At 39.4% G+C, this 26158-nt stretch overlaps 1 protein-coding gene across 2 annotated transcripts; it reads left to right on the forward strand.

Moving 5' to 3' along the window:
* Nucleotides 1–26158, forward strand: mfap3l.L (microfibril associated protein 3 like L homeolog). Of its 2 annotated transcripts, none has more exons than XM_041589184.1 (3): nt 1–54; nt 19038–19359; nt 24761–26158. In XM_041589184.1, exons 2-3 carry the CDS (start codon nt 19068–19070, stop codon nt 25597–25599), a joined length of 1131 nt encoding a protein of 376 aa, XP_041445118.1. In that variant the 5' UTR covers nt 1–54; nt 19038–19067; the 3' UTR covers nt 25600–26158. The 2 variants fall into 2 exon arrangements, with proteins under 2 accessions (XP_041445118.1, XP_018086305.1); XM_018230816.2 differs by lacking the exon at nt 1–54 and adding an exon at nt 3478–3661 and having other exon boundaries at nt 24761–26157.

The raw sequence follows: 26158 nt of genomic DNA on the forward strand, positions 1-26158 counted from the left end.
GGGGAGGATCTAGGCTCCAGAGTGAAACCAATGTTCCACAAACACTGAATACAGGTAATGCTATTATGCAGAGAATTGTCTTTTTATATTATGACCTGAGAATAAACAAGTTAGGGACCGCCATATGGGGTTTACCTTGACGTGGTATGGTGGCTTTTCAACTTTATGATCATAACTTTGTAACTAAAAAACCCCTGTTTTTGTAAACACATGCACTTGCATTTATATTGAATTACTTATGAGACAGGGGCCCAGGGAAGTGCATTGTAAGTAGCACTTCCATTATACTTAAATATACTTTGATTTAGCCTTAGGAGTGCTTCCACAACCCCCCAATTTTGAGTCTGGCAGCTCAGTAATTCAGGTGCAGACTCTGAACTGTTACAATTTTGCAACATTGAGTTGATCCATTTCTCAGCAGCATCTCTGGAGTATTAGCAACAATTGTATCAAGTCTAACAGCTGCCTGTAATGAAACCCAGAGATTCTGCTCAACAGGGACAAAGATAAGAAAGGTATCAATTAAATGTATCCATTTAGAACAGTTTACAGGATCGGCAACCCCCCCTCCCAGAGCTGCTTCAGAAGGAGAGAAATGACAATTTACACTTCAATATTAGAAAAACCGTCACACATAGAAAATAGAAAGTCATTGGAAAAAGTCGTTATATCTGGTGATCTATCTGATAACAACTAGTTGTTTGAAGTTGAACAACCCCTTTAAGCAAAGATTTGTGGTTGGTAATTTCGAGAAGGATGATACATTTTTCCCCTTTTTAAAATCTTTAAAATCTGTACTTTCAAAACATATGTAGCTTTGTATGTATGTCTAAGTAAGCTTGTTTGCAGGAGCTGAAGTATCAATCATGAAAATAAAAATGCACTGTTTGCATTTTGGGGTGTCTTGAACCTACATTTTGTTGTCTCTTGAAGCATGAACATGTGGTATCAATTTACTCCGAAGATTCCTGTCTTTTATATAATTTTAATACACAAAAGCTATGAATAGCTTGTAAATTATATCCTTATAAACGGTGAGTTCTGATGTCATCAGTTATAAACGGTGAGTTCTGATGTCATTTCTGTCACATGACTCACTGAAATTTGTGTATTATAATAAATAAACTACACCCAGTTGCAAAATATGAAAATATCAGAAGTTACCTTGGAGTTGCATGACCTGCAGCCACGTGTATTTATATGATCATGAAACTCCTCGGTAACTTATAATATCCTTATATTTCACAAGAGGGGGTACTTTATTCACATATTATTTAAATTTATCTTTGTAGCGAATAATAGGTTTAAACTTTTTTTATGCTTATGCTTTTATGCTTACATGGCTGTTGTTACTTTTTTAGCAAACCTTTGCAGTTTGATTATTTGAAGTAGAAAGCAATTTTGTATTTGTTAGAATGCGTACTTTCCAAAAAGATATGTAAAAACACACTTTTGTAGGTAATTGATGAACTGTAAAGAGAATCTAAAGCCATCGTAAGCACTGAAAGGATGTCTTCACATCATCAATACCCTGCAGTATGCATATGTAGCGCTATAGTTAATGGAGAGGCACCATCTCTACTATGAGTTTACCCATATATATTTGTGCTCTGGATGAGATCCTTCTCTCAGCGTTTAAGCCCTCGCAACGGTGTGGAGGCAGGGTGTAATGCAACTGTAATAAGGTGCTATGCCAGAGGTTCTTTATGCTTAACCAGAGAACATAGTTTATTCAACAGATTGATCCACTTTGAAGTTCATAGCAGGTACATAGAGCAACAGAGATAGCGTATACTCACAAGCACTAAGGATCAGCATAGTCCATGCAGGCAAGGGAACACACACAGCAGCAAATGGAGGTACAACCAGCTTTCAGCCTTTTCCCTAAGTGGACCCTAGGGGAATCTCTACATCTCTAACTCTGTATACTTAGTCCCTAATTCTGGGCAGAATTAGTGTATGCATCAAAAGCTTCAGAATTTCTGTGTTGTAAGCGTGGAATGGGGGAGGGCCTCAGGTTGCAGGAGCCTATGGGATGGTGTTGATCCCAGAATCCATCTTTTCACAAAAAAATAAGATGAGGACTCTTGCTGCAGCCTGAGGCAAGATACTCACCTTGTCTCATGGCAGGAGCCAGGCCCAGACTGGCAATTTGTGGGCTCTAGCAAATGCCAGAGGGGCTGCTGTAAAATACCATAGACAGTCACTATTTAGTGAGCTGGTGGGGGCTATTTGGGCCTGTCTGTATTTGGAATGCCAGGGCCTATCCTTACTCCCAAGACAGGAGTGGCTCTGTCTGGAATTTCTGGAAAGTCTCTCGCGTACATTTGGCCCGCCCATTTTTGTGGCCACACTCCATAATTACCATGTTCAATTTACAAAATTTGGCAGGATATGAAAGTTTAAACATATTTCTATTTTTTTTCAGTTATTACAGTTTTGCTAATCAAGATAAATTGTGCTTTAAGCTGTGAGTCTAATTTCTCCCAAAGGACCTGTTATCTTATATTGTTACAATTACTTATTTCCTGATCTCGAAATTGTTACAAAAGTATCTTATCTCCTGCTGTGGCTGTTCCGGGCTCTCCGCCAAAAGCCAATTAAGTTAGAAACGTTTGTTTCTTTTTCTGCCAGTTCAGTGCAGAGAAAACGTAACTTTCCAGTACAAATGAGGGACTGCGGGTTGAGCTGTCAAAAGAGGGACTGTCCGTCTAAACACAGGACAGTTGGGAGGTATGCTCTGTGTACAAGGAACGTCAGGGCCTAGTTTGAATCCCAGTCCAGCCCTGGTCCTCCTGTATATCCTATAGACATCTGTGTATTGCAGGGGGCATTTTGAAATGTTCCCTTTACTTTAGTTTTAAAACGTCACTGGAGAAAGGTCTGGTTATTTCTTCCTATCCCTCTGCCCTCAGGAACCAGCTCCATCCCTGTGGGCAAGACCTGCTTTAATACCTATTACAGATAAAAATAAATGTATTACAGAATGAAATCACCGTCCTGCTCAAAAGAGCTTACAATCTAACCTAAAGGCGAACAATCAACACGTATAGGTTCCCTTTAAATATCAGGAGACCAACTAAAAGGAAGTGTAATTTGTGGTCCCACGTGACATGAGAATTGATTGAGCCCACAGCCCTGGCACCCAGCCAGTTACACAACTCGTCAGTTCCAAGCGCCTGCGTCGAAATGCTCTCACTGCAGACTCATGAAGGGGGCGTGGTTTATGAAAAAAGAAAGGAGGAGATTATGAGTGATGACCGGAGGCTCAATACGCCCAGCCTATGTCTCTTCATGATGCTTGTTACGTCAGTGTGGGTGGGCAGCTTCTTCCTGAAGGGTGGCATTACTTCAGAAAGCATAGAGCGGGAGTTTGCGTCTAAACATGGAGAGCAATTAGGCGCGAAGAAACCGCAGAAACACTTTTTTGTAGCTCATGGTGCAGTGAAGGAAAGATTCAATTAAAGACATGGGGAGGTGTTCCCAGGGGGGCGTTACCCGACGGGCCAGTGGGGTGGGGTCTAGCCGAGTTGTGGGCGGTGCTCTGTACAGAGTAGGCGTGGATTTTAGAGTGAGCTTGTGGAGGCGTCTGCATTTGCGAGGCAGCCGAGCTGAGGACTGTGTGTGAGACCAGGGGCTGAGATGTGCGGCAGTCATACAGGTGAGACAAGCAGTTGCTGTTGTTGCAGTCGTAGTCCGTGCACTTACTCGCCGTGCTTTACGTGTTTGTTTTCTACACAGTCCGTAGCACTGCAGTCTGTCTCCTGTTATGTACCACTCTCATTGCTCTCTACTGCACTGCTGTAGTCTCACCCACTGTCTGTAGTGCCCGCTGCACTTGCCCAGGCTGTGTAATTCCTCTGATATCACAGTCACTACCAGTCTGTGCCATAATATATAATACCCGGCACCCAGGTGTGCGCCACAACTGCAGTCCAGCTAGTATCTCAATGTATACTGCGCCATGTGACTCATACCTAGTGCCTGCAGCCAGCACTCCTCTGTCTCCACTACTACTGCATGAGCTCTTCCCTCCCATACTGCTCATACCACTGCCCATATGGACATCATTCCAATGTCACTTCACACATAGCTCTCCCCATGTCTCCACTTGTACCACTGCCCCCACCTTAGTCATCATCATATGGTCACTGTATATACAGCTCTCACCCACTACCTCATCTTCATCCAATAGAAACTCTACATCCCCCCCCCACTGTCTCACTGCCACATTAGTATTCATCACAATGCCACTCTCCATAATAACTGTCACCCCACTCTCTCATGCCACCGCCACCTTAGCCTTCATCACACTGTCACTCTACATATAGCTGTCACCCGCTACTGCCACCTCTGAATCATCTTGCTCCCCCCCCCCAGCTGACTGTACATCTGTAACTATATATAATCTAGCTGTCTGTAATACTTACCTTACCAACACTTGTTACACCAATGGCACCATAGCTCTTAACCTTTACCTAGGCTACTGTACAACTGCTGCTGCCATAGCTGCTTCTCACTGCCAGTTATACCTCTGCAACACACTTCTAGCACTCATTGCTTATTCTGCATCCAATGTAATTTCCTTACTGCCTATCACACTACTGCACCCACTGCTATCCCCCAATGCATGTTACACCACCGCACCCTATCATATATCTATTCTATCATGATATCATCTCACTGATTGTTATATCACCACTAATACCCAATGGCAGTTTTACCACTCTAGCAAACAACTCTTATTCCCCTGCATGTTACACCACTGCCACTAAACATCGTCATGTTGTGTCATTTTACCCCACTGCCTTTTTTACTGTTGCAAGCAACTATAAATATCACTCATTTGCCTGTTCTACCACCAGTACCATAACTACTTGTAACTTACTGTAGCTGTGTGAACACATCCTACCAGCTATATGACTATATCCTACCAGCTATGGCCATAGGTATCAGGTTGCATTTGACCTCCAGCTATATCTCTTTATATTAGGGCTATGCCACAGAAAAAAAACATGTGACTGTGTATAACAGTGGTCCCCAACCAGTAGCTCACGAGCAACATGTTGCTCACCAACCCCTTGGATGTTGCTCCCAGTAGCCTCAAAGCAGATGCTTATTTTTGAATTGCTGGCTTAGAGGCAAAGAAAAACCAAAGTACTGCCAAACAGAGCCTCCTGTAGGCTAACAGTCCATATAGGGTCTACCAAACAACCAATCACATTGACATCCTCATGGACTTTTACATGCTTGTGTTGCTCTGCACTCTTTTTTACGTTTAAATGTGGCTCACAAGTAGAAAAGGTTGGGGATCCCTGGTGTATAACATGCTCAAAGTAGATTTTGTTCTGTTTTGTTTCGTAAGGGTCTTCTATGTAGTACTGTGGCATTCATCATACTAAAATTGGAACCTGTTTTTGGCTTGATTAAAGTAGTTGGCTAAAAGTGACTCTTGTTGCATAGTCCTAAATACAACCACCAGATGTTACGCTATACTATACTATACTCCCGTTGCATTATACTATTGTACTTATTGCTAGCACCCTGCCCCCACATTCATAGCTTTTTTACTAAAGCTATCTCCCACCACCTAGTGCATCTTAATCTCAGTCAATAGCTAGTTCTATACCAGATTTTTTTTTACCAATGTACCCAATCTATTACTGCATAGTTATTGAACAGAACAAATCTCTGCTTCATGTGGGGCAATACTTGGGACTGATTTGATAGATTTAGTTCAGTCAACCTCTGTATTGTGCTATGGTTTTCTTATCTTTTAACGTACTCACAAATATGTTCTTATGTAATAACTGTAATAGTCATGTATGTAATATTTTTTGTATACCACGGTTGTAACCATTTTGCCTTTTATACAACTGCAATTAAAAGTCCCACCCAAGGTTTTTTTATGGAATGGAATCACAGTTTTCTGTTTCTGAACGTCGGCACTGCTATTACACCGACCACTTTTTACTGCAGCAACCTTGTAGTCATGCTATCCCCTTTAGCCATATGTACACCTTTAAAGTTATATCACCCCACCATCCCTGATTGTTGTGCCTTATTACTGTCCTATTGTACAGTATACCACTGCAGACCTCTCCCTCCACCCTTTGGGGGGTACCAGGATAACTGTGTATATGGCAGGCAGGTGTGTATATATAACACAGAAATTATTTTTAAATAGCATTATATGACAAATGAATATGCCATTTCAGTTGCAGCTAATTTCTGCAACATAAAGTTACATTATTCTGTGATTTTATTGGTGACATGGGGATGGTTAGCTTCTTGTGTTTGCATGCATGGTATCATATATATATATATATATATATATATATATATATATATATATATATATATATATATATATATATATATATATATATATATATATATATATATATATATATATATATATATATATATAAAAATATAGAGAGAGAGGATCTTGGAAACAACAGTAGAGTAGAATATAAAATGTTATGAAAAGGAATTAAATTAGAAATGTAAAATATGTGATGGTAGGATCCCTTTAACTAGTATGAATGAATATACATGATAATGATAATATTTTTCCTGGAATTCTTGTCTGTCACCAAAGTCATATCTTTTTTCCCATAATACAGAATACAAAAGCTTGAAACTTCATCCTTTAATTTTAATATGATCTTATTTACAAAATATATATTTCTCCATTCTGAATGTTCAACTCCCAGCATTATTTATTGAGAAACAGGAAGTTGTAATTGAGCAAGAAAAGCGGCGAGACAATGTCTGGGGCAATTTCACCATCAATGTGGAACTATTTAAGTGCATTCTCGCCACACTTTGGCATTTGTGCTTAGCAGATATTATTGCAGCCACTTGTGGTTTGCGAATCACCCAAAACAAATTGTGATGGATAAAAATAATGCATGTAAAAAATATATGCAGTGAACATAATATAATAATATAATTGTAATTTTATCAATGACCAACCCTCCCATTTTATTTTGCTGCTGCTCTGGCCACCTACAGCGATATATAATCAGCGGTGACACATATGAATCATGTAACTGACAGCATTCAACATTCAGAAGGTTTACCTCTGGTGATTCACACCGGCACCAATACTAAGTTATATTCAGGTGATTTCTTGCCTGTAGTTGACAAAGATTTCTTTTGTCAACACGTTTTCTGGTCTGCCTTTACCTTAAAGGAATTAATTGTTGAGTAAATAGGCTGTGCAAAATAAAATAAAATTCTAATATAGTTAGGCAAAAATGTAATGTATTAAGGCTGAAGTGACTGGATTTGTAACATAACAGAACAGAACACTACTTCCTGCTTTGCAGCTCTCTTGTTTTCCACTGGTTTCCAAGCAGTAACCAATCAGTGACTTGAGGGGGGCACATGGGCCATAACTGTTGCTTTTGAATCTGAGCTGAATGCTAAGGATCAATTGCAAACTCACTGAACAGTTATGTCCTATGTGCCCCCCCCTTATATTTGCTGACTAACTCAGAGTAAGAGAGCTGAAAAGCAGGAAGTAGTGTTCTGTTCTGTTATGTTATACATCCAGTTACTCCAGCCTTTATACCTTATATTTTTGGCTAACTAACTATATTAATATATATATATATATATATATATATATATATATATATATATATATTATAATTTTTTTTTTTTTTTTTTTGCACACACAATCTATTTGCTCAGTTTTTATTTGTACACTGAACGGTTCCTTTAAGACTAATGTTACTTGAGGCTTTTTCTGTGCTGGTGAAATCCACCCTATTAATTCCATTTCTGTCAGTGTGCACAGATCATAGGTTGGATTGGAGCAGATTGCTGTTTTTCAGTAAAGAAAATGCTTTGTGTGACAGTCTTAACAAAGATACAGTCGCAAAGATACCCTTTGTTTTGTACGTTTTACGGACCATTTCACAACATTTTTCGTACCATGGCGATCATTCGTTTAGTTGATCAGACAGGTTAAAAGATTTTCTGACGATATCAGTGGGAGACTACAATTTGTCAGACATAACTTTCCTACGATTGCTGCCTGACAATTAATGACCCGAGCATCGTGTGATTTGTTCTCTTTACTACTTTATATTAATCTCACTGGTTAGTTGCGGGTCAGAAGACATAAAATATAATCTGCATAGGATATAATCTGCTATCATCTATGGCCATCTTTATTTATTCACTTGACAGTTTATTTATCTTGCTTTTATTCAATAGTTATTCTCATAGCTCTCACAATCTCAGTCATTAGTGTAATTATCACCTCCTTCTTGATGTTATCTCCTTGCTCTTTGATCTTTGTTACCTTTATGTGTTTGGTCTCGTGCCTTATCTCAACCCAACCCTTGTTCTTGTGTCACTAGATCATTTATGGCATGATTATCTTGTTTTGCAGTGTGTCTGTCAACTACTGTGAAATTATATATTTCTGTGTGTATTTAATATGTATGAGTGTAGATCCTTGGACCGTGGAGCTGATTCTCGGTCTGCAGATAAACTTGGCCCTATGCTGGCATCAGCATTTCCCTGTGCCTGTACCCAGAGCCATAGTATCAACCCGGATACAGGCACAAGGAGCAGATTTCATATCTGAAATGCTTACTTGCAGGTTTCAGAGCTGAAATCCGTTTTGTGTGCCTGCATCCGGGTCGACACAATGGCTTCAGGTGCAGGCACAGGGAAATGCTGATGCCATTTATGCTGGAATTCTAGGTATAGACATGACAAATTGCATCTTGAACTTAACCCGCTGTGCCTGGTAAATAAATACCACATCATATCTGAAGCTGACCACACGTGAGCCAGTTCTGCAGTTCTCTAGTTCTGCAGTATTTGCTGCAAGATATGCTTGTTGTTTTACTTTAAAAAGTGCCACTCTTTTTACCCTTACTGAAATGCTGAAGTTATTTAAAGGGGGTGGTTCACCTTTACATGAACTTTTAGGGTTATGTAATAAAAGGCACTAAATTTGCCCAAGGGCAGTTACCCATAGCAACCAATCAGCAGGTAGAATTTCATGGTCACCTGTTTAAAAGCAAACACCTCATTGGTTGCTATGGGTTACTGCTCCTGGGCAAGGTTAGTGCCATTTATTACTTTACATAAGGTGCTGGAATATCACTGTAGTGAACTTGCCATTAGGTACTGTGTTCTAGGCAGGTTCATGGGCACTTTTGCTGTATTGTATCTGTGTAAGATAGTGTGTAAAATAGTTTATCTTCTGTAAGGGTTGTGGTATTACAAATTGGGAGACCCTGTAAGATAAATTAAGTTAAACAACATACGTCTTTTAAGTTCAATCTGTACATAACACTAGATCTAGAGAACTGGGGGAATATTCCATTTCGACCCTTGATATTCAGATGATACTCTTTATCAATTATTTATCATTGATTCAAAGGTCATATTAATATATGCTTGTGAGTTTATGGATGGCTTGTCTATGGCTGCTTGGTATAAGGGATTGTGTTGCCTTCTGCTAAATAGTAGTACTTCTTCAGCCTAAAGCTAAAGGGATAGAAGTCTCAGGAAAGGTTATTGCTGAGGGAGACACCAACCTCAGCAATGGGCAAGGCTTTTGCAAAGATTAAGCTTGCAAGATGCTGATGGCCAGAAAGGAGCCTACAGTTCTTGGGGAAGTTCTTGTTACCAGTAATGGTAATAATTGCACTAATTATTGCAATATTCAACTGAAATAATGAAAGGGGTGGTTCAACATTAAGTTAACTTTTAGTATGTTATAGAATTCTTCTTCTGACTCTTTTCAGCTCTTAAATGGGGGTCACTGACCCTATCTAAAAAAAACAAATGCTCAGTAAGGCTACTTGTTATTGCTGCTTTTTATTATTCATCTTTCTATTCAGACACTCTCCTATTTGTTTACCAGTCTCTTATTCAAATCAATGTATGGTTGGACCCTAGCAACCAGATTGCTGAAACTGCAAACTGGAGAGGTGCTGAACAATACATTAAATAACTCAAAACCCACAAATGAAAACCAATTGCAAAATGCCTAAGAATATCACATACTACATCATACTAAAAGCTCTTTAAAGGTGAACAACCCCTTTAAATAAGAGTTTTGCCTTAACAAATAATCTGAACTGAATGAATTGTGGGTTGATGCAAATTAATTTTGGTTTTGCATTTTTAGTTTTCCCCTTGAATGGAAACATTACTAAAAAACTGCCCTGCTAGATGTCCTGTTATTATAGGTTATTCATTATTAGAATTGTTTACAGGCAAGAATTTGTGTATTTTGATATATCCTTTTGACATGATGTTGTAGCAGAATGATATGTGTTCTCCCTTCACCCTGCTATTTTGTGTTTTCTGTGAATCATTCACATGTTCTGTATGTTTAAACCAGCATGTTTCCCATTGGCTTTAACCAGCTGAAATTTGTGTGCCTGGTTCATATTTTACTTCAGTGTTCAGTGGTTGGAAGAGTAGATTACAGTCTTTCAACCCACAGGGGCATATTTATAAATATTTGCATTGTAAGAAAAAAATCCTCATATAAGGGTCCTCTCAAAGCTGTTGCTAACCCCTTGCCATTAACATCTTGGCACCCAGTGTTTATCAAGAAGACACAGCTGCGTTGAATAATACTGCTGGTATTTCTTTGTTTCAAGCAGCTTTGACTTCAGATCGTATACAGTAAATTTAACTAGGCAGTTTTCAGTGCAAGACTTCATTGTGAGCATGTCATTTGTATCCAAGAAGACTTGGACTATATTTATTGTGGAGGGTGTTTTTTGACTTCTTTTAAGCTACTGATCATTTAAAATGTTACTGTTTTTTTCTATTGAAAGCTCGAGGTTGTGCTTTCTTGTCACCCCAAAAAGTGCACAGCACAAAAAACTAAAATGTAAAGTGAACCCTTCCTTAAAAGGGAAGGTCTCCAAAAACATCTCCATGAAACATTTTCTTGCTGAGCCAAATAGCAGGAGCAAATGCATACAATTGGCAGGTGATACTGTGATGGGAAAACATGTTTTTTTCAAAACCCATCAGTTAATAGTGCTGCTCCAGCAGGATCCTGCACTGTAATCCAATTCTCAAAAGAGCAAACAGATTTTGTTATATTCAGTTTTGAAATCTGACATGGGGCATGCTGTCAGTTTCCCAGCAATTAGCATGCCTCTTTCCACTGTTTCTAAAGTTTTTCCCATTTTTGGCCTTGGATTGTAGTTCTATTAATATAGCAAAGGTCATGGAAATAGCTTTTGCTTTAAAAATGGCTCATCTCTATTGGAAACTTTCCTATCAAACAGAACACAGGCAGCACTCCTGAGGTTCCCATCATTACTGAACTGCAATTGTGACTTATATGCATACTTTATATACTTACAGGCACATCATAAGGCCAGACTATGTAAAGAGCCAGCAGTTTGCTTGTAGCAGATGTTTCTACATGTCAATATTTAGGAACACTTTTATGGTAGTGACAGGTGGATAACTTTCCCAGAGTAAGTAATGTTGCAAAGTTTGCACAAGTTTGTCTGTTAAACTACGGCAACAAATCAGCTTTTGCTTTCAAACAGGCTATCCGGGTTACTTAGTTTGATGCAGACATTGTAGCATATTGAAAAAAAAATCAAAAACATTGTAATCTACCCATTTTGTTGATTTGCACATTGTCTCCTGCTCTAGCAGTGTCTGTTTGTGTGTGCAACCATGTTACAAGTTATAATGTGTATCACTTCAGAGTTTAGACATACATCATTCAAATATATTTGTTACAATTAGAAGTACTAGATAATAAGTTGCATACACTGTTATGAGTCGTGTATTGCAATAAGCAGCATGTCTGTTATCAATATAGGAACAGTTTCACCAGTTACTACATGAACGGCCGCAATGAGATGAATTTCCCTTTATATTTCTTAGCATTTTGAACTCACACTGACACAGGCTATGGTACAGTGCTCAAAGTGCTCAAATCCTACTGTGCCATAACTGTGCTCTTTAGCATTTACCAGGTTAACAATCACATATATTTTCCTCTTCTTACGCAAAGCTTATGCAAGGTCAGAGTCATCTGACATAAAAGAGCACTGCAGCTGCTGAGCTTAGGCCCACAGTCACCTGGGAAATGTAAGCAATCAGGAATATGAGAGTTTGGTACGCTTCAACGGAAGCAAGAATTGTGTCATCAGCTCAGTATGCCCATAGTTTGCAACATTATTTATCCAAAAAAACAGCATCTTTATAAATGGTCAAATTAATACTGAATTCTATATTGAGACAATTTTACACACACACACACACACACACACACACACACACACACACACACACACACACACACACACACACACACACACACACACACACACACACACACACACACACACACACACACACACACACACACACACACACACACACACACACACACACACACACAATATGTATTCATAAACAGTGGAAATAAGTAAGGCATGGGAACATTTTGTTAAACAGTGTGTTAAAATTCTGTATATGATACACGAACAGGAGGACGGCACTCCGGTAAAAAAAGCAGGTTTTAATTGCTGAGTACTGTAGAAATATATAGGCCTATGTATTTCTACAGTACTCAGCAATAAAAACCTGCTTTTTTTTACCGGAGTGCCGTCCTCCTGTTCGTGTATCATATGTTGGCAGTGGGGACGCTGCGGACTGATCACCCAGCACTATAGGGGAGCAGCCAAGAGGTGGTGAGTTTGAAGCGGTCCTAATTGGTTTCTGTATAACTAAGCTAACATAATTCAAAAATGATCAAACAGGACTTTGTAAAATGTGCAGGGGGCTGCGTGTCAAAAATACAAAGTACATACAATTACCATTTAAAGGTTCCAAGGGGGCAGCAAGCCACTGAATAGTAAGTTAGTTAGTAAGTAAGTCCCAGCATCCAGTAGGGAATGCTGGGAGCTTTATTTTCAGCATAGCTGAATTGCAACAGGTGAATTTTCCTGCTTATGAAACTATGTACTGTGTATAATTACAATAAGGATTTCTTTATATACCCCTATATTTCTTCATTATAATTGTTCTTTGAAACATGAAAACTTTCATAGCATAGATCAGTCCTGTGCATTCACTACAAGCCTTGGAACACATAATCCTAGCCAGGGGCTAATTCAGTCCTGACTGCAGTGATTCTGAGAAATTCATTCAGTAGTACTGTCTGCCTGGCTTCTGTCTGTTTTCTGAAGCTTGAGGCACTGACAGATAAAGTGAGTTATATGAAGCTTCTGTGTCCTGTGAAAAGAGGCTATTCCTATCTAGGTTGATCTATTCCAACCCATTATGGATATTATACCATCACAATGATGTATATGAGGACTGGAAAGAGGATTACTGAAGCTTTCCAAATGTTTATTCATGGGGGGATAATAGGAAGATATGAATAATGGTCATATCCCTTTATGAAAAGTTTAGACCTTGATTTTGTAGTGCCCCTGAGCACTATATATAATAGAAAAAAATTAATATGGTCGCATAATTGAATGTGAATGTACTCTTTCCCTTTTCGATTAACCTTTCCTCTGATTTTTCTTTTTACTTTTGTTTCAGTTGGTTTAAAATCCGCTTATAGGCTTATATAGTTTTCTCTTTTATAAACATCTAAGAATGTACAGGGGTCATAAAAAAGCAGGACTATACATAGCAGACTGATTGCAACTGCATGAGCTGCAGCTACTCTACATTTCATTATCTGCCAATTCCACATACACTGACCACCCATTGGCACCATATTTACCCTTAGACCAGCTATTTACCATTCATACAACTAGATGGGTCTGTTGGAAAGGAAGACACAAGCCTTTGCATCCATTTAAGTGTGTCTGTAAATGAGCCCGTGTGTCTGTACTGTACATGATCCAATAGAATGAACCTAAATGCATTATCTGAAAGGAGTGTACATGTTCTTCCCATGTGTAGTCAGGTTAAATGAGTGATAAAACTAGGGATGCGCCGAATCCACGATTTTGGATTCGGCTGAACCCCCGACTCCTTTGCGAAACATTCACTGAATACCGAACCGAATCCTAATGTGAATGCGATAGAGATCTTAGATACCCACTGGGGCAGGGGCCCTGTAAACACTGCAAAATATGTTAGAATTATGTAATTTGTAAATGAAGGGTAATAATAATAATTACAAATACAAGTTTGCCATGGGTCCCAGGAAGAAGCAGTAGTAGCTAGTAAGTAAGCCTGGGAGTTTCCCCAGTGCATGTTTGCACATACCAATCTCAGACCAGGCAGACCATCACTTTTCAAATGTGGAAATAAGTTGCCCAAAATATGACACATTGCTGGCAGTAGCTGACTACACTCCTGTGATGCTTGTGAGTTCAACTATGCAGTCCTGACAGCCAGTATTCACTTGTTTTCCAGGCAGTTTGGTTTGTACACTGTCTTGGTTATACAAAAGGTGTGTTGGCTACATATTTGCCATTATCCATGCAGATAGAAAAAATGTTCCAATGGAATTTCACCCCAAGTCAGAGTTTGACTATGCTGACTACCACTGCATTGCTCATAAAGTCACATCAATCAATAACCCTTGCCTCAGTAAGAACAGTGGGCAATATTGGGTGGTGGACTATTAGGCAACAAAAACATTCTGTATTAATAAAGAATTAGGAAAAAAACAATATAAATTTCACTAAAAATAGTGCTAATCCCTCAGGGACGTCAGTTATGCATATACAGTATTTACAGCAGGATCAATCAACTTATACCAATGCAGAAAGTAGAAACATCAATTTATTACTAAACACTAAGGCCACATATACATACCAGTTGTAAAGGTTAAAACTACAGAGGCCACCAGTGCTCAAGCCCAACCGTTTAATGGCCTGTATATAAATGTATGTATGTACCTTTATTGTCCCATGTTGTGAATGGCATATAATGCTGTACACTGAGCCAGTTAACTGTATGTGTGTGTGTGTGTGTGTGTATATATATCCACATATAAAGAAAAGATCTCATGAGTCACCAATTAGTATTGCACCACACCCTTTCCAATAGTGTATAAACAAAATTTATGTTTCACAAAATGTATTGTTTCCAAATAGTACAGGATACAAATAATGACTTTTTCATGTAAATTTTTTTTTTACTTTTTCTAAACATTTAAGTCATTAACATTTTCTAGAAATTAATTAGTTGAGTTCTTCCCTCTCAGGTTGTTTAGTAGTAGCTCAAATCTGTTACCATTAGTCTACTGGCTACAAAACACACACACACACACCATAAAAAATAGGTATTTAGCTTGTGTACGTTGCTTAATTAGGGGTTTTAAGAACATTATTGTAGCTGTCAAAGTGCTCAGCTTGCATTATAAAATTACTGAAGCACATGTTTTTTGTTTTATTATCAAATGACTGTCAATTCACTCCTGCTCCAGAAAGGATTTATTTCACAAATGCCATCACGAAGTTAAAAAAGGTATGGGATCCCTTATCCAAAACCCCATTATTCAGGAAACTCCTAATTATGGGAAGGCCATTTCCAATACAGTCCATTTTAAGCAAACAATTCAATTAAAAACAAAGGTTTTTTTTCTCTGTAAAAAAAACAGTACCTTGTACTTGATCCCAACTAAGCTGCATGAATTTAGATGGCAAAACAATTATTTTGGGTTTATTTTATGTTAAAATTATTTTTTTTAGTAGGCCTTATCTTGAAAACCCCAGGTCTTAAGTGTTCTGGATAATAGACCCCATACCTGCAGTGTCTTATTATATATGAAGCTTTCATTTATTTATTGGTGTTAAATTGACTTTCTGTGCATTTTACTTTTTAAAAGATTAAAGTTGTTTACTTCTCCCTACAAAAGTAATATTTTACATATTTGAGGTTCAGCATGTAAAACAAGGGCGTATGTTGTAAACGCACGCTGCGTGTGTGTAGATTATATTCATGAAAAAAAATGTTTACTGATTTCTAGTTACTAAATTGGAACAAATCATACTGGAGTAGATCCAGTACATAACAGAAAAGCCCTTTCATATCCCTGAGTGATTTGGAACAAAGACCGGTTTTATGGAGCTTCCTTATTATGGGGCCACTCTTGTTTTGGAAGACACTGCACAGTGTGTTTACAAATGAGAAATTAAGAGGATGGAGGAAAAAACGCATTTTAAACAGTTTTTTTTTTCTGAGAAAATTTAAATTTAAAATGTGCTTTGGAAAAAGAATGGTGTGAAAGATTTACACATTATTTTGTGCACAAAGCAATTTGCTCTGCTGCCTGGTTACCAGCACTTCAAAGCATTGTCCTAATATAACTGGGAGGGGGGTTTTAGCAGTGCAGAAATGCCGTATGTTCAGACTGGTAGCAAACTGGTGGCTTTACTGGAGCTGCAACAAAGTAAAAGATTATAAGTGGTTGCATATATAATTAAAAAAACTGGACTTGCCGAGTAGTCCAGTTTTTTTTTTTAGATATACCATGACCCGGATGAATGAAAATCTTCATAGTTGTATTAGTGGTTGTACTTCTCTGTGAACTCTCCTTCTGTTAGAGTACTGCATGGGATTCTCAACCTATCATAGTTGATCAGTATCATACAACAGAACTGTTGGAATAGTCTTAAAAAGCCATAAATCAATCTAAAGTACAGCAATTGATCTGCCAGTATCTGGTCCCACTAGATATTCAGTTGATTGCGTCCCTTAAAGGGGTTGTTCACCTTCCAACACTTTTTTTCACTTCAGTTGGTTTCAGACAGTTCAACAGAAATAAAGACTATTCCCAATTACTTTTTATTTTCTATGTGTCACCGTTTTTCTAATATTGAAGTGTAAAGTTTAATTTTTCATCTTCCAAAGCTGCTTGGGGGGGGGGGTATATATTTTGCTTGGTATAGTGTGGAGTGTTTGAAAGTATTTTTAAACCAATGTTTATTTCAAGAACATGCTGTTTATACATTAGTGTAAGAAGTTATCTGCACTGGGGTCCTGGTGCTACAGTCCAGAATGATGACATTACGCTGGCTGGGAAGCTACATGGTAGTCAGTAGCTGACTTGCAAAAAGCTAATCCTTAATTGGTTGCTACAGGTTACTGTCGAGGTCAAAATTTGCCTAGTGTTGATAAATGAAGCTTAGAGAAATCATAAGTGCTCTGTGTAAACCTCAGTGTAGAGTTGACCAGCTGCTATTTTTTACAGCACTGGGACTTACCTACACTCTGAGTTGCTGCTACAATACAGTTTACCACTCACTCACACATGATGCACATTGCTGCTAGGGGTTTTATGCTTTTAAATGTACTTTAGTACACAGTAGGCAGGGTAGAACTCACATTAAGCGGGCCTTGATGTGGCACCTGAGCTTATATTTTTTGACCGAAATGTGGTATTTACATCTCAATTTTTGTAAAATATATTTAAAGGGATTCACACAGGCTGAATTTGAGTATTTGAAGTTTTTTCTCTTTTGTACATTGATAAATAAGGGCAGTGATACGCGTTAAGATTCGGGGAGATTTGTCACCCAGCGACAAATCTCCTCTTCTTCCGGTGACTAATCTCCCCAAACTGCCTTCCCCCCGGCTAGAATGTAAATGGCACAATGGCATTCGAAACGCTTTGTTTTCCGAAGTCGGTCGAAGTTGCCTCACGAGAAAACTTCAGAAAACGAAGCACTCCGAGTGTCATCCCGCCAACTATTTGGGGAGATTAGTCGCTTGAAAATTCAGGGACACCTCTAATAAATGCATGGTGCAGGGCTGCTGTGATTGCATTTAAATTAAATTGCAACCCTACCAGCTGGAATTTCTAGATGTGTCCCTTAATTATCAATGATCTGGTAACCCCACCCCAAGCCAGTGACTGGATCATAATAGAGTGGCATGTGAAGACCCTTCAGGACAGGACTGCATCAATATGACAATGCAGTCACCTCATTTTACAAACTCCCCCAATTTTTGGCCAGAGACTAATCAGATACGTCCTCCTGTGGCTCCCATACAAGCTGCCTGGAGGGGTCACTACCCTTAATGGGACTGTGTATGGCCAGCAATTCAGATTTTTTTAAATGATAATATTTTGAAAGTTCTTTATTGCCATGAGATAAAGCTATTAGTAAATGTTCATTTTGCAATAGTTTCCCTTTAATTTCCTGCAATATTCTGGAGGGCATTCTTATCTCACACAACCAAGGATATTGTTAATGTGCCGTTGCTCTGAAATAACTATCTAGATAAATTAATTTGTGTTTTCAGATACAGTAAAATAAACTGTGTTTTCATTTTAGAGGATTATTCCCTTGCTGTATGCATTTTGCCTGTACATCATTCTTAATGCCTATTATTGGAACACTGTTTATTTCAACCTTTGGCAGCCCATATTTTTATATGAAATATAACTTGTTACACATTTTTTGCAATATTTTTAAACATAATTAGAACACACAGATAATATTAGAATAAAAGTGCACAGCCACATGCCTTCCTTCCTGCAATGTGCTTGGCTCTCCAGCAGTGCATATACATATATATATATCTATATATACATATATCTTCTTACAGAAGTTTGTATGAGATTTCACAAGTGAACATTTTATATATATATATATATAGTACATCCAAAAAACCGCACTACTCAGGTCTTATATCAATTTAAAATAAAGTATTTTTAATGGCACATACTGACGTTTCGGCTGCTGCTGCAGCCTTTCTCAAAGAGAGAAAGCAGCAGCCGAAACGTCAGTATGTGCCATTAAAAATACTTTATTTTAAATTGATATAAGACCTGAGTAGTGCGGTTTTTTGGATGTACTATTTTGATTTTTTGAAACGCGCACCCAGGCATTTTTGGACTTTGTTTTTCGTGAGTGCCAATATTTCTATGCTTCTATATATATATATATATATATATATATGATATCAGCAGTAAGTATGGTTTGCTAATGCTTTGCTTTTGATATCAGTGTAGTTGTGTAATATACATGCAAACTGCTTTCTTCTCATAGATATATATTCACTTGTTTAAATGTGACTTTTTCCTCCCTCAGATCTGATGTCTTTATAACGGGAAGCCCCAGATGGGACACCACAGCACTATGGCGGATTATGGGTCATATTGGTTACCATTACTACTTTGTGTGTTTCTGCTCCCACTGGTTACAGTGGCAACTTCAGAAGAGACAAGTGACCACACCTCAAACAACAACACACAACCTCTGCTTGACTCACTGCCGGTGGTAACATTAAGGGTAGATCATATTATTGTGAAGGAGGGAAATGGTGCATTAATCAGATGCAACATAGAAGGATATCCAGACCCTCATTTTCAATGGTACAACTCCAATGGGCATTTACTAAAGGAAGAAAATGGTAAGGCTTTATTTTTTGCATTGCCTTTGTACTTTAACTGTGTATGAATATAGTGTATCTTACAGACTGGTATGCTATCAGTAGTCGACATCTGCTGGGGGAAGCTCAGTGCCTTAAATTCACATGATAAAGGTTTTTGGATTTAGAACATATTTCTATGTCCAAATAATTCTGAGCTGCTGAACAAAAATCGAATTCAGAAGCTGCAGGAAATATATTTAAATATGTAACTAGTGATGTGCGGGTTGACCCAAAATTCACCGTTACCCCTGGTTGGGCAGGTTTGGGTTGCTATTTGACCAACTATTGTGGCCAGGACCGCCATCAGAAATCGCAGGACCCCATATGACAAAATTTCCTGGGCCCCCTGGGCTGCACCCACCGCAAGCCCCACCTACAGGTCCGCCCTCCCCACCCCCACGGGTCCACCCCCCACCACACAGTAAAAAAACAAAAAATATATTGGTGGCTATGGTTCCCACATGTTAATAAAAAATAAAAAGATATTGGTGGTCAGGGCCCCCCATAAAAAAATATTGGTGGCTAGGACTACACATGAGAAAAGAAAAATTGGTGACCAGCCCCCCCCCCCCCACATTATGAGAAAATTGGTGGCCAGGGCCCCTTAAACGTCCATGCCTTCCCGAAGTCAGCAGCTCTCAGAAAGATGGGGGGGCCCGGCTAATCAAGTAAGTGTGGCGTGGCAGGGCCCCCCTTATCCTCGGGGCCCCCTACAACTCTCCCCCCTGTCCCCCCCTGATGGCTGCCCTTATTGTGGGTTAGGATTGGGTGCAGGTCAGACTGGGGAAGTACACTCTTCCACTGCTCCCATATATTCCCTGTCACAGAAATGCATCAGTGATCTGCAGTTAAAGAAACTGAAACCTCTCTGGGAGATGCCGTGATCAGATTGCAGATACTGAGATGAAGGGGCCTCCCACTAAGCTTATGAATAAGTTCTTTGGTGCAAAAGCAGTATAGGTTTCTAATAGACAATTATGTTTTGCAGTTACAAAAATGCCGTAAGAAGGTCTAAGAGGGAAGAAGGTCAATGTAAAGTACTTTATCTTTCCTGCTTCTCAGGCATCTTTTTCTCTTGGCTAGGACAGAGGGAAGACACTGGCATGAAAAGACTAAAACAAAGACCATGCACACCCTGCACAGGCTAAAACTATAAAATAACTTAAGTTTATGATGCAGATAATAACAGGGTCACACAGATAAGTAATATCACACTTACCCTTCCGTTAGGTACATTGTCAATAAAAAAAAAAACTCACCAATTCAAAATTTCAAGGCATAGCTATAAATGGGAGTGCTGAGTGCAAGCCATGCTGTCCATTTTTATATGCAAGCAGCCGATTTAGGGTCAGACTAGGCCTGCGGGACACCGGGGAAAAAATCCAGTGGGCCCTGGCTTCAGTGGACCCCACCGGGCCAGATCCGCACCCTGGTTTTCTCCCTCGCGGCAAAAAAAAGCAGTATGCACACTGCCACGAGTGTGCGCTAACGCTCAGTGTTGTGCATGTGCTGACATGCATGAGCGAGTGCGTGCTTGCGCACATGCTCATCGGGTGGGTTGCTGGACAGGAGCCTCTGAGGCAGCATCCCCTGGGGTCCGGAGGGGGGGCCCTTAGGCAGAAGCCTCGTCGGATTGATTTCTGTCGCATATCAAAATCAGTTGATCATGAATTGTAATAAGCTACTCTTCTATGGACATCGGCAATGCATTTATTTCTGCACATTTACATGATGAGCTTATCAAGAAAATGAGAAGTGGCCTCTCAGGGGTTTGTTCTCTGTACAGAGATTGCAGATTTCCCACAGTAGAAAAGTCTGGCTCTGATAGGGTCGGACAAATTCTGTCTGTGTGAGCACCGCCTGGGGAGATCCAAGCCACATCAGGACAGAGTGACATAAGATGCCTTCCACTGATGCGCAGGAAACCGAATGTTTACATGTAAGAGGCCATTTATCAAAGTCCCTATTTATTTTTTTCCCCTTATTTATCGATACATTTTGCCAAAAATTTCCTGTGCGGGAAGAAATCTGAAATAAATTGTGAAAAAAAACAAGTCGTATGATTCTTTTGGATTTTCCACCCGAAAACTCCGATTTTTTTTTTAGGATTTCTGCCCGAAAATCACAAAATCTTTGGATTATTGCACAAAACCCAGCGCAGATTAAGATATCTTCAGGACTTCTCCCATTGATTTATATGCAACGTCGGGGTATAATAAATCCCTAACAAATTTGGGGGGGGTTTCCACCAAAAAATTTTGGGGTTTTGGCATTCTGAGTTTAATAAATAACCCCCATTGTGTCAAATAAGCATTATCATCATAATTTCTATATTATTATGTACCTAAACAAAATACTGTTTTCTGTTTGGCAGTTTGTATAGCTACAACACTGAGGGGATCAAATCTCTGCACTGAAGTGTGATGTGAAATCAGTTTTGGACTGGGACACCAGGGGCCCACCCAAAAACCTTAGACCAGGGGTCCACTCTCAGTAATAATATTCTTCATCTCCTCAATCAACCTCTATTCTCCTAGTCTGTTTTTTACATACTGTACTATAATCAATTATTCCATCAGTTTAGCCTCTTTGTTCTCAAAGAAAAAGAGAATGGTCAAAAGTTTAGCATCATGAGGGCCCACTGACACCTGGGCCCACCGGGAGTTTTCCTGGTTTCCTGGTGGGCCAGTCCAACACTGTGTGAAATGGATGGTTTCTGTGATATTTTCTCTGTTCTGATGCCTGGCTAACAAAGACGTGAAAAGCAAGGCCTGTGAGCTGTAAAACTGTGTGTTATCCCAGGGCAATGGTGTTTCCTGCTTTTCAGATAAGATCCATGTGCAGGAAATTACACCAGTGGTACTGTTCTGAAAGAAACCCCAAATAGCATGCTGTGTCCTGGATTGTGTTCTAATTGTTCTAGCTGGGTACAGGAAGGGTTTGATGTGGAATAGAGAGTAATGTCAAAGGGCTTTTACACAATGAGAAGGCCGGTATTTTCCTGTAATGCAGTCTATGATCACTAATGGCCCTTAAGTGTTTAATAATTAACACTGCTCCTTGCTGTTGAACTGTTTCCTCCTGTAATCAAAGCTGCAAAGTGCAAGTGCAGCGGGTAAAGTGCAGTTTTGAGCACAAATCTGCATGGTATTTACCCACAATGCAGCATTTTTTGCATAATAGCGTGCAGAAGGCGGTGTTGCACTTGGAGCAGTTGCACCCAGTGCATGAAAACATGTGCATTGCACTTAAACAATTGCACTGAAAATCTTCTTCTTCTGAAAGTTTATTGATGCAGGCTGTTGTGGGAACCCTAGAGCTACTGCTTCCATTGAGGTGTGATAGCTCCCGGGTTAACCTGTGCACATCACATTACCAGATCAAGCCGAAACACACAGGTGCAAGGAGGAGCTTTAGTGGCTTTTTTAAATGGTGTTGATTCACACAACAATTGCGGCAAAAGTTTTGTGACCCCTGCTGCGCTTATCAAATGAGCCCCACTGTGTCTTAAATGGTCCATCCAATGCTACTGGCTTCAATTAAGTTTTTTCAGTTATGTCATGAAATATTTCAACTTCATTCTATATAAAAATGTTGTGTACTTCCCTGGACTGACGCACTAGTGTTCACTGCTAATACCACACACTTATATTATCTGAATATTTCCAGCGTAGAGATCTGCTACATATGAAGGCTCATTTACAAAAGGCACATGGTACAAAAGTGCAGTTTTGCAACTTTCAGGTGCAAATTGCTATGTTTTCCACCCACAGCGCAATGGATTTTTTCCCCAGAATTTCAGCAGAAACACAGCAACAGTTGCAATAGTGCATGATATAGGACATAAAAGCTAAAGTAGAAATTGCTTTATAGTGAAGACCCACTTAAATTATTCAAAAGTATCTGTGTAGTGCTGGCCATATACAGGACTAGTCATTCCCATGCAAATTGATGTGCATATGGGCTCCTGGAACTGAAAATCTGATCATCCAAATGGCTTAAAAGGGGAACTAAAGTCTAAAATAGAATAATGCTAGAAATGCTGTATTTTGTATACTAAATATAAACATGAACTAACTGCACCAGAAGCCTAATTAAACAAATGTAACTTGTAATTAAACAAGCAATACCAAGACTACGCACATGCTCAGTGTGGTCTGGGCTTCAGTTGGGAGGTTAAGCTTAGAGATCGTCATAAATTATTAAGACAATATAAGTCAAATAATATCTGGCAAAAGCCAGTACAGCAAGACTGATTAATAATCAAAATATGCAGACTACACTGGGTCTGAGGATACAAATCTCAACACAGTCGCTCTACAGGAAAACAAACAAAGCTGCTCGAGGTCTGGGAAGAAGGGCTTCCCCCCCCCCCCGCCACTTGAAAGTATGATTGTTTCCCTGCAGAGCAGTTAGGGAGATAGTTTCCTATCTGCAGCAGTCAGAGCGAGTAAATAAAGGGAGAATTTCACTGAATACAGTCAGGTTGCTTATAAAAACGGTAGACCTTTTTTAATTAAATAGGTTTCTTTTTCATTAAAGAAAGTAAAAATGGGATTTTATTTTTTTACCTTTACATTCCCTTTAAATGGGTGGTTCACCCCTTTTCAATTGGTCTTTATTATTTATTGTTAATCATTTTTTAATTATCTGCCTTCTTCTTCTGACTTTTTCCAGCTTTCAAATGGGGGTCACTGACCCCATCTAAAAAAAATGCTCTGTAAGGCTACAAATGTATTGTTATTGCTACTTCTTAGCACTCATCTTTCTATTCAGACCCCCCTCCTATTCATATTCCAGTCTCTTATTCAAAGCAATGCATGGTTGCTAGGGTCATTTGAACCCTAGCAACCAGATTTCTGAAATTGCAAACTGGAGAGCTGCTGAATTAAAGGCGAAATAACTCAAAAAACAGAAATAATGAGAAAATGAAAACAATTGCAAATTGTCTCAGAATATCACTCTCTACTTCATACTAAAAGTTAGTTTAAAGGTGAACAACCCCTTTAGGGTCAGGCCACAAGAGCAGATTCTGGGAGATTAGTCGCCCCAGCGACAATGTCCCCGAACTGCCTCCGCCGGCTAAAATGAAAATCGCCTGGAGGAAGGCACGCGCGGCCCTTCGTTTTCCGAAGTCGTCTGAAAAGAGTGTGTGTGTGTTTGCGCGTGCTCATTGGACACTGTGTGACCTTAAAGTGACAGGAGTCACATTTGTCATCTGCTTCCTGTGCAGTTTAACTGCTTGTTTAGTAAACGTCTAATGCAGAAACAATAGGTTAAATAGTCCTATTAGAGCAATGTTACAATAACATCTAATTAACAAAAATTACAGGTACAGTTATGGTAAAATAGCTAATATCTGTATATTTTTTTCTTTTAGATGGAAAGCTGTGGATTCTTGAAAATGGACTTTTAAATATCACAAGTGTATCGTTCAATGACAGAGGAAAATACACATGCGCTGCTACAAATTCCCATGGAAGTGTCAATAATACAGTTACTCTGAGAGTGATATTCACCTCTGATAATATGGGCATATATTACGTGATCGTCTGCCTTGTCGCCTTTACCGTTGTGATGGTCCTGAACATCACCAGGCTCTGTATGATGAGCAGCCATCTCAAGAAAACTGAGAAGGCTATAAATGAATTCTTCCGGACAGAAGGAGCTGAGAAATTGCAAAAGGCATTCGAGATTGCAAAGAGGATTCCTATTATTACATCTGCCAAAACACTTGAACTTGCCAAAGTCACACAGTTTAAGACCATGGAGTTTGCCCGGTACATTGAGGAACTTGCCAGAAGTGTTCCCCTACCACCTCTTATCATAAATTGCAGAACTATTATGGAAGAGATCATGGAGGTTGTGGGTTTGGAAGAACCCGGACATACATTTGTAAGGCAGGGGGCAGTTGGCCAAGACGTTGGTGAGGAAGACGACGTCTTTACCATCCCTAATTCTTTGCAAAGGAGTGAGTCCCCAACAGCAGATTCAGACGCATCATCTCTTCATGAGCCTTCTTGCCAAATTGCCATAACAGTCTCTGTACACCCGCTGGCCAAGAAACAGTGTTTAGACACCCAGTCTCAGGACAGTGCACAGACCAACTTGAAAGAAGAAGAAGAAGGTGTGTCGAAAACATTTGCACAGACTAGTGAAACAGATCCGCCTCCATCAGATGCCACTAACACGTGCATCGTTTATGAAAGCCATGTTTAAGCTTACTCAGTAATCTATGCATATCACTGAAGACACTCCAAGCACCTTAGTGAGAGGATAATTGAAATCTTCCATTTAGCCTTTCTAGAAGAATGTACCATCTCTTAACAGCTCAGTAGCCATGCTAAACCTCAAGGGTAATAATATAATCAAAGTAACTCAGCATAATAGTTCTCACCTTTACTCCTTCTGCAAAGTATCAGAAGTGGACTGCAAAGAGTAACTAGCATGCTTACATTCATGCAGAACTCCTCAAGCTGTGGCCATTCAAACAGAAAAATAATAATAGGCTCATACAAGTCTATGATTAAAGGAGAAGGAAAGTCATTTGCCACTGGGTGCCAAATGTGGGGCATCCCCAAGTAATTGTATTTACTTACCTGACACCCCAGGCTGGTGCTCCTATCAGCAGAAAACTCCACCGGCTTGGGATTCTTCCAGTAAGCATAACAGAGCAATCCTCTTCCGGCTTCTTCTTTCTTCAAATTTCCCGGGACAGACGCATGTGCAGTAGAACAAAATAGTCGGCTTTTCCGTTAAAGTTCAGCTTTCCGTTCTA

The sequence above is a fragment of the Xenopus laevis genome, chromosome 1L, assembly GCF_017654675.1.
Source record: "Xenopus laevis strain J_2021 chromosome 1L, Xenopus_laevis_v10.1, whole genome shotgun sequence".
NCBI lineage: Eukaryota > Metazoa > Chordata > Amphibia > Anura > Pipidae > Xenopus > Xenopus laevis.

Coding starts and splice junctions, on each gene's coding strand:
- mfap3l.L (XM_041589184.1), top strand. CDS start 19,068: ATGGGACACCACAGCACTATGGCGGATTATGGGTCATATTGGTTACCA. Junction 19,360..24,760: donor TTTACTAAAGGAAGAAAATG/GTAAGGCTTTAT, acceptor TTTTTCTTTTAG/ATGGAAAGCTGTGGATTCTT.